Genomic DNA, 16,372 nt, shown 5'->3' on the forward strand with positions numbered 1-16,372 from the left:
TGACAGGTTTAAATTGTTATATACTTCTATTTAAAGGAGAGAAACTTCTCAAATAATTTTTTTTCCTGTAATTTCCTGTGAGAACACATGGACATGCGTAGGACTCTATGCTGGTGCTACCTTGCAACTTGTCATGGCATTGTCTAACCTGTTCACCCCAATTTCCTGTAGACAGGTCCACACTCACCATTGATAACAATGGGTTTGGGCCATACCATGGTAGTGAAAGACTGTAACATGTGAGGTCATGGATACTTAATCTCAGGAATGTCAAAGTCTGTATATTGACTCAAGGATGTTTACATAACAAATGCCTAGGGTCATCTCAAAAGTGAGAATCTAAACTATGAAATATGTTTTTTTTTATTGCTTTTGATACCCAAAAGAGCATAGAAATCTCTTATACTTCGAATCAGCCATCCTGCATATTTCTAACATTCATCAAAACCTCATTTCTGTTCCACAACTCATAAAACAGTCCACAATGCAGGATTGGTGTACATTCCAAAACTACATATATGAAAGACCCCTAAAATCAATTAGTTAAAAAGGGGGGTTAGAAATTTCCCAAAACTATATGACCTCCGCTCCGTTTCGCTCCATTTTTCCGAATTGGAACCTTGGAACCAGTCTTTGTATCGGTACCAAATATCAACGCAGTCTGTTCAGCAGTTTTTGACTTTTTGTCGTTTACGGAAATGGACGACATCAAACACCGGTTGAAACCACCTCTATATCACAACTTCCAGTTGTGATAAAAATCGAAACAGGGGCCGAAATGTCTTCGGTTGTGGTGCCGAAATGGCTTGGGGCCAAAAATTAAGAGGCCGAAACAACTTGGTCCGAAACGACTTGGTGCCAAAACGACCGAGAACGAGCGAACGCCGGTGCGAGGCATGCTGCACGAAACGACTTGGAGCCAAAACGACCGAGAAGGGTCTTGCAGCATGCCTTGCACCGGCGTTCGCTCTCTCTCATTCTCGTACGGCTCCTGTTTTCGAACACATGAGGGTATTTACATAATTTTGCGCATGCGTGGTGGTGGGTGAACGATTTCTCCCTGATGACATATGCGTTGTACGGTACGGTAGACAGGCCTCCAGTCGCAGCTGAGTTATTGACTGGCAAAGCGTTCATCCCACGATCTACGCAACAGCCTTCATCCCACGATCTACGCAACAGCCTACCATTAGCGCGACGGTCTGCTAATGTTTAGGCCTTCAGTTAAGATACGTCAGGAAACAATAAAAGGAAATCTTTTTAACGTAAAATAACACCTTAGGATACCTTAGGCCCTAATGTCGCATAATAAGAGGCTCTCATCAGCCAACAGTCCCAAAAAATTATAACAGCAAGGTTTTATGCAGTAAAAGTACCTCGTGCTGCCGTGTACCGTTTCAGAAAACGCATAAGGCTATATGATAGTTTAACGTCGTATTATAAGTGGCTCTCAGCCTAAAACGGCACATCGTTTCAGAAAACGTATAATACGATAGTTCAATTGTCATATATCTACCTCGCAACGGCACACCATTTCAGAAAACGTATTATACGATAGTTCAATTGTCATATATCTACCTCGCAACAGACACCGTTTCAAAAAACATATTATACGATAGTTCAATTGTCATATATCTACCTCGCAACAGTACACCGTTTCAGAAAACGTATTATACGATAGTTCAATTGTCATATACCGTATCTACCTCGCAATGGCACATCGTTTCAGAAAATGTATTATACGATAGTTCAATTGTCATATATCTACCTCGCAACGGCGTGCGGTTTTTGAAAATGTATAACACGATATTTTTTAATTGTCATATATCTACCTCGCAACGGCGTACCGATGTACCAGCAGTCAAAACTTTAATATTTTTATTTCAGCTAATTACATATTTGTACTCCATGACCTTTTAGAATTAATCGGCGGTGAACATTGTTCATTATGTTGATCATAATACTTTCAATGAAGTTGCAAACATGTGATAAAGGTTCAAATTTACACAAATCTGCAATATACAATGAAACACGTGAGCATTTTCAGTTCATATCTGGTTTAATGATTTGATATCATAAACTCGCACACTTTATGCAAATATTTTTTTACATATAGTCATAATATTTACAGGAAAGAAAGGTTATTTTATTTTGACTTTGTAATTGCCTTGAAATTGAATGTATTCGGCATTGTTGTTTTTCTGCATGCATTGGGCATTTAAAAAAACGTTTTTTTGCAAAAATACAAGTATTTTTGTCCAAAAGTGTACATGCCCAATTTCAGAACAAAATTAGTGACGTAAATCTTAGAATGCAGGTACTAGGTAAGATTTTCAAATTTTCTAATTAAACATTTGTACACAACAAGAAGTGGTGATAAATTAATATTTTGAAGTATTAACATTTTGAAACAAGTCATTGACAATGACATAGTCCCCACTTGTAATAGGAGTATTAGTCTTGATGGGGCAGGGATATGTGGTCATTAAGAAGTATCACTGGAGTGTATATGTTGAGATCTATGGGCACATAGGTCTATGTCGTTGTTCCCAATTTGAAACACATGAGGCATGTCTAAGTTATGGTTCTAAATCGGAAAAAAAGATCAGACCTCTAGCTGTATTGGCCAGCCAAGAAATACATATGTGCATAATAATGAGGTACAAGATGTGACATCTTAAGGTCTAATATCCTATCAGAATTGGAGGGTATAGAACTTGTGGTTACTGAGTTATGCATATATATGTATAATCAAGGTCAAAGGTCATAAGGTCACGTGACATTTTGAAAAAAAATTGTATTGCTAATTAATCCCTATATGCCAAAAATCAGACCTCTAGCTCTATTCGCTTGCCCAGAATTAGATGTGTGCATAATTAATGAGGTAAAGCGTGTGTTGTCATAAGGTCTCCCACCCTACTAAATATAAAGGACATAGCACTTGTGGTTACGTATTTATCGACATAAACGTATATTTCAGGTCAAAGGTCATCGAGGTCACATGACATTTGGTCAAAAAATTCTATCCTATAGTTATCCCTATATACCAAAAATCAGACATCCAGTTCTATGGGCTTGCTCAGAATTAGATATACGCATAATTAATGAGGTACAGTATGAAGCATCATAAGGTCTTCCATCATACCATATATGAAGGGTGTACCACTTGTGGTTACTGAGTTACAGACAAATATGTATATTTGAGGTCAAAGGTCACCGAGGTCATGTGACATTTTGTCAAAAAAATTGTATTGCTAAGTTATCCCTATATACCAAAAATCAGACCTCTAGCTCTATTGACTCGCTCAAAATTAGATATGTGCATAATTAATGAGGTACAATATGTGGCGTTATAAGCTGTCCCATCATACCATATATGAAGGGTGTAGCACTTGTGGTTACTGAGTTATGGACAAATATGTATATTTGAGGTCAAAGGTCACCGAGGTCACGTGACATTAAAAAAAACAAGTCATCGAAAGATGACACAGTCCCCGCTGTTTACATTTTTTGGAATGTTTAGAAGCTGTAAACTACTGATAATTGTATTAATGTTGAATTCTGAGTATCATTAGGCGATTTCTGAAATGTCTTGATTGTTTCGTTTTTTACATCATTTCATCGCTTGGGGGCGCTGCCGGTGGGGGTGGATGATTTTATTGCGTCTGCAAGAAATGTGAACCATGGTCTGTCGATAGGCAATGGACAGCGGTAGCGACACCAACACTATCATAAACGGGCCATTGTTTACTTTGACAAATCTCAATAACATTCAACATCTAAGAATTCCTAGGGTTTCTGCGAGCCCTCGAGGCAAATATCTCCCTTGCTCTGCCGTACGGGAAATCGGCAACACACGGCCCTTCCATTGAGAGCAACATCAAATTATCTACATTGCCGTCGGAAAATCTACTACGGGCTCCTGTCTTAGCAGCTGAAGCCCTTTTCGCATGCAACCAAGGATACAGGAATTACTACTGCAATACATGTCAATTGTCGAACTGCAGGACACCTTTCCGCATATTCTTGAATTAGCAAACGACATGACTCCGAGTTCTCAGCGTAAACTTCGCTTGTCTGAAGTCGTTTCTAACGCGTTGCCGTGAGTGCTCACGGTTTACGTAGTCTGATCCAAGATGATCGATGAAGTTTCAAGTGCCTCGATACCGTAGTCACGGAGTTCATTGTCAATCTCTGGGTATTTACTTGCATTTATGACTTTGTCAAGACACAATAGGATATTAGTACATGTAGTACAGTTGGCAGGAAATCGCTCCTCCGTTCGCTGTATCAAATGTTCGGCGCGATGAAGCGTCGATGCGAGTTTGCACAGGCAAAGCGGATGACGCAGCTCTCATTAGCATATGTCAGGTCGTGTGGTTGGCTTAGATTTCTTCTCTGAACTCGCGTTCATGATTCCTTTACATCTAACACTGTCCGTAATTCTGCGATGGTCGACTGTATCATTGGTTGTATTATCGAAAGGTTTGCATCCTGACTATGAAAGACAAAATATTACATTGGTCAATGATCGGCATCATCAACATGCATGTCATGGCTATACGAACGAATATTGTTTGCTTCAGCAAGCCGTCTGCAACGTTGTTTATTTGCGGCATTCATCACCAAACTCCAAAAACAGCGCAGGCCTTCGCACCGTTACGCTCCACCAAGGGATAGCCATCGGGCAGAGCATGGCTCCTTCAGACTTTGAAAGTCGACGTTCTTTCTCGAGTATTTTATTTCGATCCCGTACTAGCCGTTCTTTCAACTTCCGAGTAGCGAAAAAAGTTGAATATTAATGACGGTTTTTTCGGTACTGCATTACTTTGCGGACGGCATCATTCGTGGCCAATGCAGTCGACGTCGAACGCCGCCTTCATTTTTTTCGTCCCGTCATGACGGACCGTCTGATCCCAAACAGATAACTTTGTCATACAGCCACATTTCACAGCACGTGTTCACTGTGACGCGTGATCGACGGATTAGTATATCGGTTCTTGCTGCTGACACAATATTGTTACATTTTATCAGAAGCTGGTTTAGAGTGATTCAGTCTTATTCAAAATACACGGAGAACAGAAGGTGCCTATCAGTGCCCCTTTTGAAGCGGGCTTTTGTATATTTTTGCAAGATAAAGCAGCCAATTTAGTAACGTATGCCGTACGCAATGACCGGCTCAATATGCATTCAAAATTATTTCGTTGCGTGTAATTACGCAAGTACGCAAAATTTTCCGCAAACGGAAACTGCATCGAGTAGTACATGACACGTATGCTGACAAATCACGGGATGAAATACTGGTAAATATCTCTGCATGTGTACTGATCCAATTTCATCAAACAATCACAAATTTCAATCAATCAAAACCAACAGTCATTGACATGTCAAGCACGCTGTTTCTCACGCAGAGCCCGCCTAAAACGTTCCCATCCACGGCACACTACGTGCCTACTACGGGCAGGAGACATACCAAACCAGACAATTAAACTTGAACGAAACTCCTGCTGCTACCACCATGAAATGACTCACAATTCGTAAAGGAATATCGGGAAAAGGCGATTACATTAGAAAAAATAGTGCACTCTAGAAAATCAAATCATACCGATAAAATCTTCGTATGAGCAAACTTGGTCTCTTTTATATACCTCCATGTGAAAACAATGCCATGGATTTGTATACCTCCATGTGAAAACAATGCCATGGATTTGTTTCCGAGTCGAGTATGCATTAAACGTCAAATTGATTGTTTTGTTTGCTCGTTTCTTTTTTTTTTTTGCACGTTAACAAATGAATTAGATCAGGAAATTTGAAGACGACATAACACTAAACGAAATGGTTTTCGGAACATGTAGTTACACTCTAGAGGTAGCTACCTCCTAGACTCTCTCACACTGGCAGCCCCTCGCCGGCTACGCCTTCGACCATACTGGCGCCCTCAGCAGTTGAGCCGAGCTAAGCTCGGCTCAGCGAGCCGGCGAAGCCGGCGAGTTCCGCTACGCTACAGCACGGCTGGCTCGGTTAGCGTCGCTTGTTAGAAAGACCGTTGAGGGCGCATAACTGCGTAGCGAACGAAGGGGTTGTGAGAGAGTCTAGCTACCTCCATGCACTCACCCATCACACGCGTTTGTGGAGGGACCGTGGTTGGGCACAATCAATAGTAGGGCGACATGTGAGGCATGTGATCACCAGCGATTCAAATCGTCTGAACATACCATTATTTTACGGGAGCCCGCATAAACAACCGTAGTGCTTGTCAACGATGACGTTTAAAACTGACGAGATGACATTTTTTGCAAATTACTAAGCTTTCTGTGGCTCTCGTTCATCACGACAGACAACGCTTGACGCCTAAAACTCCTTAAACTGACCAACCGAAACCGTCACCAGTCCTGTGAAATACCTTTTGGAATCGACTACAACCTTTGCTAGCGTCTCCCCCATGAATAATCGTACAGTCCGGTGATTTACGTCATCAGTGTATTTACATGATCCAAACATTGGCTTCAGATTCGGATTCAGAGAAAAAAAGTCTGAATAAAAGACATCAAGAGTAATTTTGGTGACTAAATTGAATTATTTTGAGATAATAAGGACTGTGCATCAAGAGACCATATGGTACTACATTTATGCCCAGTTACAAAACGATCGCTTCACAGATGCCACAGAAATCGTTGATGACAGGTGCACGGACGGAAGGACGCCGGGACGGACATGACCTAACCCATAAAGTCCCCGCTTGCGGGGACTTAAAAAAGTATTGCTAAGTTATCCCTATATACCAAAAATCAGACCTCTAGCTCTATTGCAGTGTTGTCCTTATATTTAAAAGTAGCCGGGTAATTTACGAAAGTAGACGGATGGACTGCGAGAAAGCGAAGCGACCGAGCGGCGAGTGAGCGTAGCGAACGGGGGGGGGGAGCGCGAGAGGGGGATGTCCCCCCCCCTGGCAAGGCGAAAAGTGAAATTTTGGAGTGGAAATGGTGTTCTCTGGTGGCATCTGAGGTCACATTTAGCTGAGACTGAAACAGTACTTTTGTTGTGTGTCTTAGACGTGGCTCACATACAACAAAACAAACAAGCATGATTTTGTTTTGTTTGTATTATTTATGACACACTTATGGTTTTATTTGCAATGAAGATGTAACATTTAATCTGAAGTTACCCGCTGTCTGCTCATTTCATTGCTCATTTCCCATTCTTCATTACCACATAGTAGTTTCCCCAAACCATCAAACTCATTCTATTCTAATCAAACATCGGTAAGATAATTCACTGTAACAGTGTTCGCATTTACGAATAAAAATGCGTATATAGAAAACTCATAACAATGAAAAAATGCGTAGAGAGTCGATCCAATGCGTAATAATATTACGCATTGGATTGGGTCTCTACGTATTTTTTCATTGTCATGAGTTTTCTATACGCAAACGATAATAGTAAAATGTTTGCGAAAGCACTCTCCGCGACTGAGCTTAGGCGACAACCAGACGAGATGAGTGCCCGCTTAACATTAAATTTGTTGCAACATTTCTGTCAATCACTAATTTTATGTGGAGAGTTTCGGATTCTCTGAGTGTAGTCTGAAAAATCGGCATCGTCGAGTAAGAGGCACGTTACCATGTCAGTTGCTAATTTTCAGGCTAGTGATAGTTTCTGAAACTTATGACACAAAGTGAGTGATTGACAGAAATGTTGCAAATGCAAACCGCGCACGATCATCGCGTCTCGCTGTCCCCAAATTTGATCAAAGCAGATATGCAGCAAGACGTCGGAAGGAACAACTATTTTCTTTCAAATTTGCTCCACGAGTCCGTAAACAAAATGATTTAGAGGGTCCATCGAAAGATACTATCGGGCAACCCAACATGGAGAACATGGAGAAGCGCAGTGAAATTGAACCCATGCCGGAATCCACGACGTATTGTCCTGTTGTCTTAAGCAACAGCGGATCAGCGCCAATGTGAAGCCGTGAGCCGTGACGATGATGCGCCCGTCGGCAACGGTCGGCAACACACATGTCTGTCACCGTGGATTCTAGTACGTAAAATTAATCAATGAAAAAACATACCTATTCAAATAAACAGTTGCTTCTAAAAAAAATCAGTTCTAGCTCATTTTTTTTTAAATCTAGAAAATGCGTCGGTATTGCTCTGAGAATAACTTGATTTGTTGAGAAGATCATACTCGTAGTTACCGTGACGTTGGCAGCCAGCGCGGCGGCGGAAAACTAGCTGCAGTCTCATGAACTTTGAATCGTCGATCAAATATCACATCTTTTCGGCGCTTTTTTCTCACAAATTCAGCGAAATTGAAGTTTTTCATACATAAACTGAATATATTTTGAATCAAGTATACCTTTCGAACGGGCTTTCTTCGGGTAAAGTATTCCATCGGCAAGGTGCCAGTGGCCGACGCCACATTTCTTTTTGAAGCCATCGTTAAAAATCATGACCTAAGATGACGTTCATACTAATCAAACCAATTACACTGCTCGTAACAAAGACAGCACCACAGGCGCGTCCATCAGCCAATCACACTATTTAACAAATAAAGACCGGGCTCAAAAAGCCAAAAACGGGTATTTAGAAACTGTTTTATGTTCAGTTATGTGCAGTTCCATGCGGGGAAAGGGGTTGCGAAGATGCTAATCGTACGCGTGTGCCGTCTAACAGCTGGCAGTGCTTTCCCGAAATTACAGGTCTTTAAAATAATCTAATGACGTTAAAAGTAGCCGGGAAAAAATGCAAAACAGCCGGGTTATTTACCCGGCACCCGGCTTCTAAGGACAACACTGCTATTGGCTCGCTCAAAATTAGATATGTGCATAATTAATGAGGTACAATATGTGGCGTCATAAGCTGTCCCATCATACCATATATGAAGGGTGTAGCACTTGTGGTTACTGAGTTATGGACAAATATGTATATTTGAGGTCAAAGGTCACCAAGGTCACGTTACATTTTGTCAAAATATCTGAGATATCTGCGTGAACGGATGGACTCACGGATGGACTCACGGACGGACATGACCCAATCTATAAGCCCCCTGGACTTCATCCGTGGGGACTAAAAACTGTGTCACTGCATCCTTTTTGCAATATGAATACGATGAGAAACTAAATTTTTATTTTTCTTGGCCTTATACATGGGAGTCTATGGACTGCCTTATACATGGGAGTCTATGGACTGCCTTATACATGGGAGTCTATGGAGACTGCCTTATACATGGGAGTCTATGGAGGTGAAAACTAAAAAGTCCTCTAACACGGCCAAATTTGATCGCATTGTGAAACAAATCGACGTGCATCTATATGGGGTAGGGTACTATCCTTGTGCAAAGTTTGAAAGAAATTGACCTGGGCATGTCTGAGATATCTGCGTGAACGGACGGACGGACGGATGCAAGCAGGGACGCACGCACGCACGCACGGACATGACCAAACCTATAAGTCCCCCCGGACGGTGTCCGTGGGGACTAATAAAAACAGACACCGAATGCAACTTAGTAACTTACTGTATGTTGTGCATTCATGTTTCAAGAAAATCAAAATGCATTAGAGAGGAGAGGTCAATTGACATGAAATTCACGAATATATTTACTTACAGCTTATGGAGCTTTACCAATTGTCGAACATTGCCTGTCTCTTTTGTTAAATTAATATCAAATCTACGGGGTTCGTTCCATGCTCATATTAGAATTTTATAATGAAATGTCTATCAGCGAGAAAGCAGATTGGAAATGGTGCAATTTGATGTCAACTTTGGTTGCAATAAATTACCAAAATTCTCTAGTTTTTGGTGTTCCTTTATTGGGTATCTTGTTCCATTACTGGGCAACTGTAGATGTCAGAATGATTAGGGCCCTCACTTTAACAACCTGTGAAGAAGGGTTCATACCACAGGTGCTCCTTAGCTGGGTAGTCTGCTAAGTAGATCGATAGATACTCACAAGGTGTGCAACACAATCACTCAAAATACACGCGATCCGGGTTTTCAACTGGCCGTGCGCTCACACAAAACATCATGATTCAGAACTACACTCCCATATACCGAGTTGGATCACAAATTTAACCATCTCCTCAAAAATCATGCCTATGAACGTGTTACTCGCATCATCTTGAAGAAATCGGCCCTGTTTTGAGACCAAGCGCAGTGAAATGTGGCCTGCAGAACGATTCTACCATATGATGTGAGTATTTAGGTTGCAGTGGCGGGCATATCGCCCGGGGGGTCACTTCCATTACTTGCCTATATGTATATGTGCCGCCCAATGGGGTGGGTATTTCAGCAACTTGGTCTAAAATGGGGGTATCAATTCCACTGCAAACCAAGGTCTAAAATGGGGTTGATTTTTGAGTGCCACACAAGAACAAATTTCAACCGTCTGTTCCCGTCTCGCTCGCAGGGTTCTGAGCTGCACTTTATAAGCATCGATATCTTTTTCTGTGGCAGGGGAACCATTAAAGAGACCCCCTGGCTTACGCCAAAGTAAATATTGACTTGGTTGTCAAACACCGTCACTGATTGGTCAGAACTCCATATATGGAAGATTTTTGCCCAATAGAAAATACCCAAACAAAGTGGCTCCTAGTATTGATCATGACAGACAGGTCAACCATGGCCACATGAAGTAGTGTTGCTTTACAGATGAACAGCGAGGTTTGTTGTGAATTGCAATTTCAAAAAAACCCACCAGTCAGACTGTAACTGCAGATAATTGATAATTTGTAGAAGCTTGACCAAAATTCGGTGAGGGTGAAAGACAAAATTTTCTTTCATCAAATTTTTTTGGTATTTCCTTTTGGAAATCATGGTTTGGCCAGCAACAACATAGTCCTAAACGCGGTACAGTGGTAGGCTTTGCCGGGGCAAATACTTGCTTTTTCCGTTTTAAAAATTTTGACACTTTGACTTTTGACCTGGGTCAAGGTCATAAAGGTCATAAAGGTCTAAAATGGGGTCCTAAAATAACGGGCTTTTAGGTCTAAAATGGGCCCTGGGTTTTATACCTGCGGCCGCACACCTCTACCACTTCTCTGAACAGGTACCCCCCCCCCCCTCCGGGGCATATCGACTAGGGGATCAATGGATCGATCCGAAAATCGATCTACTTAGCAGACTACCCAGCTAAGGAGCGCCTGTGGTTCATACCCTACCCTCATGACAGTACATACCCTCAGTAACCCTGAGTAACATTCCCAGTATGGAAACATGTGGTTGATTGCACAGGTAAATGACACTAGAAGGAGCATCAGAGTGTTTTGATATTGGGCAGGGGAGTGTACCGTGCCCGGGGGGGCCCGGGTTCGGATACTGCTTATTAATAGTAGGCTTAGCTGCAAAATTGTAGCTCTACGGTGAGGCGGTCGGTGAGTTTTGGTTTTTGCGACCTCGCTCACCAGTAGAGCTACAATGCCGAAGGCCCTGAAGCATACAAAATAAGCACGCTGCAAATGGCATGGCATTTTGATGTAAAATCCCATATATTTACTGCATTTGGTCATACTGATTTATCACTACTGAAGATTAAACACTATACTACACTAACCTTGTCGTGTATGGGGTTTGGTATTTGTTGAAATACGTCGATCGCGTTCCAAAAACATTTCTTGGAGCCGCCATTACCAACTTCCGGTAATGGCGGCTCCCAGAAACACGCTCAATGTTTACGCGATCGACGTGTCTGTGCTAATACCAAACCCCATAAGCGACAAGGTTAGTGTAGTATAGTGTTTAGTCTTCAGTAGTGATAAATCGGTACGACCAAATGCAGTAAATATGTGGGATTTTACATGAAAATGCCGCACCATACGTGGCGCGCTTATTTTGTATGCTACAGGCACAGGCGTGATGTTTTCTGGGTAGTTTCTATAAGTGTAGTTCTACGTTTCGACGTTCTCTTCCGTAGGCTACGGAAGAGAACGTCGAAACGTAGAACTACACTTATAGAAACTACCCAGAAAACATCACGCCTGTGGCTACAGGGCCTTCGGCATTGTAGCTCTACTGGTGAGCGATGTCGCAAAGACCAAAACTCACCGACCGCCTCACCGTAGAGCTACAATTTTGCAGCTATAGAAGGCTGTAAATGATATACATGTATTTAACCAAATCTTCTGTGAACCATCAAGAATATCAGCGAGTATCATGATGGACAGAAATATATCTTGAGTTACCTGATGCAGATGAGACGATACACGACGACGATGATGTCCTGCCAAGTTACGATGCTGAAGTTAAACTCGGCTTTGGATTCTGTTCCTTGCGCGGCTTTTCCACTCTGACCTTTGACATCAAATGCATAACCAAATATGGGGGACGAGCGTAAAGTTGGCGTCATACTCATCTTCAGCCTCAGGAGTCATCCAGGATGAGGATGACGCTACAGCGTCAGCTTCACCGGCGGCAGATCCGATTATTCCCGAACGCGTCTGATGGAATGATAGGTTTAAAAACGACTTTAAAAATGTGCCACAAGTTTCATATTATTGTAAATGTCGATCAAAACACAGTGGGGTTTGTATTTCATAAAATTTAGTTACCTCTCCTCTTAATATCTATTTCTCACGATGTAGTTACAACTTTTCAGGCCTAAAGTCACAATTAATACAAGCATTAGATGTTTTATATGTCCTCTGAATAATTAGGGCTTTCATATCGCCTCTCATGGTGGCGATTTTTACACATTTCGGACGAACAAACACATCATGGATCCATGGACTGAGAATTACGAACGTTTCCAAAAAAACTAGTCTTTATGTTTTATGAGATATTCTAACGATAAAGTATTACTTGCGAAGCAGTTTTACTATTCAAAAGGAAGTTGTGAAAGAATGGATTTGTAGTTTCATACGACATCAGGTAGTGTCACGCGCCCGGGGGGATAACTCACAGGCGCTCCTTAGCTGGGTAGTCTGCTAAGTAGATCGATTTTCGGATCGATCTATTGATCCCGTAGTCGATATGCCCGCCACTGCAACCTAAATACTCACAAAGTGTGCAACACAATCACTCAAAATACACGTGATCAGGGTTTTCAACTGGCTGTGAGTATTTAGGTTGCAGTGGCGGGCATATCGACTACGGGATCAATAGATCGATCCAAAAATCGATCTACTTAGCAGACTACCCGCTAAGGAGCGCCTGTGGGATAACTCCATGGCTAATAGTACGGGGGGGGGCCTCCTCAAGAACATGGAAACCCAAACTGTTGTTATACCAGTTTTGAGCAAAAAAACCTACCCTTTCTGATACCATACAATATAATAATCTAGGGGTACCAGGGGTACCAACAGTCCAACCGACAGATCGGAAATTTTGATGGTAGATCTGGGATTTAGATACATGGGTTTCTAGTGTTGACAGCATGATTTTTTAACAAATTACAGTTTGTGTTTAAAACCGGACCCTTTCTCATACCAACACCTCGTGAAAAGTATACCCTTTCCGATACCAAACAGTGCAAAAAAACGACCCCTTTCGCGCGGACCCTCCCCGTATAGCCATCTATGGGAGTTACTCACCCCCCCCCCCCCCAACGGTCACGCGTCAGTTCGGCATCTTCGGATACGACGCCGAAGCTGAGGCTGAGTAGCAGAGAAGCGGCATTTCAGCGTCAGCTGGAAAGGTTACCTGAGGCTGAGGAAGAGGATGAGGATGACGCCAACTTTACGTTCGTGGGGGACTCATGGCATGGCCCGGCGCATGGCATGCATGTGATAATCAGTTCTCGACGGCCTTATGCGTAACCACAGCGAGAGTAGCTCCTTGTTGATCTGAGAAGCAATATATTGCAACAATGTGGTCCCGGGGGTTTCTGTCCACTTTAAAAAGAGGAATCTCAGTGAAATGTGAACCCAGGTAAGATAATAATTCAGCAATAACCTTGCCCTGCGTACGATGCTGTGTGGTCCCGGAGTTTCAGCCTCCCCATGGTCAACAAGAGGGCCAGTGGATGGCTATATCTTGCATGGACGTTTCTAAGGGACTGGTCAGTTTCTTCAGCCGGGGGGGGGGCGGTGGATTCATGGGGGGTCACCCTGTTTTTGACTTTGGTGATATGGGGGTCACCATGTTTTTGAAATGCCCAATAGGGGGGTCAGTGTGTTTTTGAATTTTGACATAGGCTCATCATTGCCTAAAATGCTAGTGTCAGCCACAAATTTCATAATAGCATGCCCTTCAGGTGCATGACTTTTAATACAAGGCATATATATCAGAGATATCAGGATGTTTCATATTTTTCGGTGCGCTCCTCGGGTGCCATACTTTAATAAATCAGAGATATCTTGATGTTTGGTAAGTGAAAGTGTACCATTATGAAATTAATCTGCATTTCATATGAAAAGGATGACAAATTCCTGATACTTTTCTGTTCTCTCTATGAGAATTCAGTGTGAGAAAGCAACATGCACAAATGTTTCACAATATATATTTGATACAGTGATAGAGATAGAAAAATGACAAGATATCTTTCCTTCTCATTGATGCAATTATTTTCCTTTGTGTCACAGGTCTTCTGTAGAAAGATGCTTTTTTATGAACAAAATAACAGTTAAAAAAGGCAGTTTTTGTCATTATTAGCTGTGCTTTTATGGTTTCAATGTTACAAGAAAAGGTCCTCTCAGACACTGTACACATCAGATTTGGCTAAAAAAGCTCTCTATGGCTCCTCAGGAGATTTATTGGATGGTTGGCAAGTCATAACACCCATCAAAGATTTGATAAACTGCTTTTTCCTGCTTGATATTAATGATTGACATCCATTTCTGTACAACAGTTCAGGACATCTGGTTAAGCATAGAAAGTGTGAAATACATTCACAGCTCATTCAAAATACAGCTCATTCAAAATATACTGTATTCAAACTTCAAGATTGACACTTTGAAATTCCTATCTTACAATTGACATGTCAACAATTTCATTAAAACATAGAATGACTATTTAAAATATAAATATATGTAAAATGTAATATATACGTATATATATATATATATATATATATATATATATATATATATATATATATATATATATATATATATATATATATATATATATATATATATATATATATATATATATATATATATATATATATATATATATATATATATATATATACAGGGAAAGACACTAAGGGTTGTCCGATTGCCCGGGGCAAGTGAAAGTCACGTTCGGGCACGTGAACCTCCGATGCCACCACTTGCCCGACAGGACAAGTGAAAAAAATAATTACCTAGAAATCGAATTCACGAGAGCGATTTTCTGGTGAGGGAACACGGACTTAAACAACAAAAAATAATCATATTATGTCACTGTGAACATTTCCATAAGATTTTTCATAAAATTGCATGAAGAGTTGACGAAAAGAATCATATAATCGCTTTCAATAAAATGCAGTTCAAACAATACCACCGGTACCGGTTAATTACCGTACGCTGATTTTGCATATGAAAAAGCTGTTCAGCTGGTGGAGTGTACATTCACCAAAGTTCATTGCATTGACTGTGAGGTTACGGTGTCTCACAATATGTCGGTAAAAAAAAGAAACACACAGCAGTTTTTGTGCTTTGTATGAACGTTTATAATAATGTAAAAGTAAAGTCCAGTGGTGAAAAATCACCTCAAAAATGGGACTTTTCCTAAAACGTACTCTTCAATGTTAACTTGTTGAGTGACAGTGAGTGGCATTGTGGCAAGACCGCATGCAATGAAAGTCATGAGCAAGGTTTGGTGTCAACAGGTCCAGTCTTTGAATTTTCAATGAACACTGACTTAATTTTCAGGTCAATAAGCCAAAAGTTACTTGTCCGTGGCGACCAACCTCTCTGTTTGTGAATTTTCCCATTCTAACATGACTGTCAAGAAGCAATTGGAGCGAGTTTGACATCGAGAGATTCAGCTTTCAAGATACATTGAAAAACATCGACGCCTTAGGTTGTTGGTTTAAATTCTACTAAGTCTGCGCATGAGCATTAAAAAGACCACCTAGGTTATTAGAAAAACATAGGATACTGGTATAGTGCAATGGTAATCCAAACTTAATAGGGCTGGTGTATGATATAAGTGCAGTAAAAACATGACAAAGAAGTACATTATTTTTCAGAAGCTTCAAAACATTCCTTTATAGATACAGATTTTTTTCTTTCTGTATAGATAAGTTAAAACTTTTAACTGCAAAAATACCTTGGAAGGTACAATTGAAATGGCTGTTATTATTTGTACATTAAGCCCCAAGAAAGTAAACATACAAACATATGAACTGTTAGAATTTTTTCTATGAATATGAAAGCCCCACTTGCTGTAAATCTTGAAATTTGTTGACCTAAAAAGGCTTCCTATTTTCTCTGGTTTTCTTTAAATTCTAC

At 41.0% G+C, this 16,372-nt stretch overlaps 2 protein-coding genes across 5 annotated transcripts in view; one reads left to right on the forward strand and one right to left on the reverse strand.

Moving 5' to 3' along the window:
- The window catches only part of LOC139148632 (unconventional prefoldin RPB5 interactor-like), a 72,594-nt gene extending 60,161 nt beyond the window's left edge, over window positions 1-12,433 (reverse strand). The window contains exon 1 of one of the 2 annotated variants that reach the window (XM_070720121.1): window positions 12,179-12,433. In XM_070720121.1, the coding sequence (XP_070576222.1) occupies window positions 12,179-12,348 (170 nt within the window). In that variant the 5' untranslated portion in view covers window positions 12,349-12,433. The remainder of the gene's footprint in view (window positions 1-12,178) is intronic. The other variant, XM_070720120.1, reaches the window with a different exon arrangement.
- A 1,180-nt stretch (window positions 12,434-13,613) lies between these two features.
- Window positions 13,614-16,372, forward strand: part of LOC139148635 (large ribosomal subunit protein uL3m-like) — a 70,655-nt gene continuing 67,896 nt past the window's right edge. For 2 of the 3 annotated variants that reach the window (XM_070720128.1, XM_070720129.1), the window contains exon 1: window positions 13,670-13,862. In XM_070720128.1, the coding sequence (XP_070576229.1) occupies window positions 13,801-13,862 (62 nt within the window). In that variant the 5' untranslated portion in view covers window positions 13,670-13,800. Of the gene's footprint in view, window positions 13,863-16,372 lie in introns of all 3 variants that reach the window. The other variant, XM_070720127.1, reaches the window with a different exon arrangement.

Source organism: Ptychodera flava, chromosome 13, assembly GCF_041260155.1.
Source record: "Ptychodera flava strain L36383 chromosome 13, AS_Pfla_20210202, whole genome shotgun sequence".
Lineage (NCBI taxonomy): Eukaryota > Metazoa > Hemichordata > Enteropneusta > Ptychoderidae > Ptychodera > Ptychodera flava.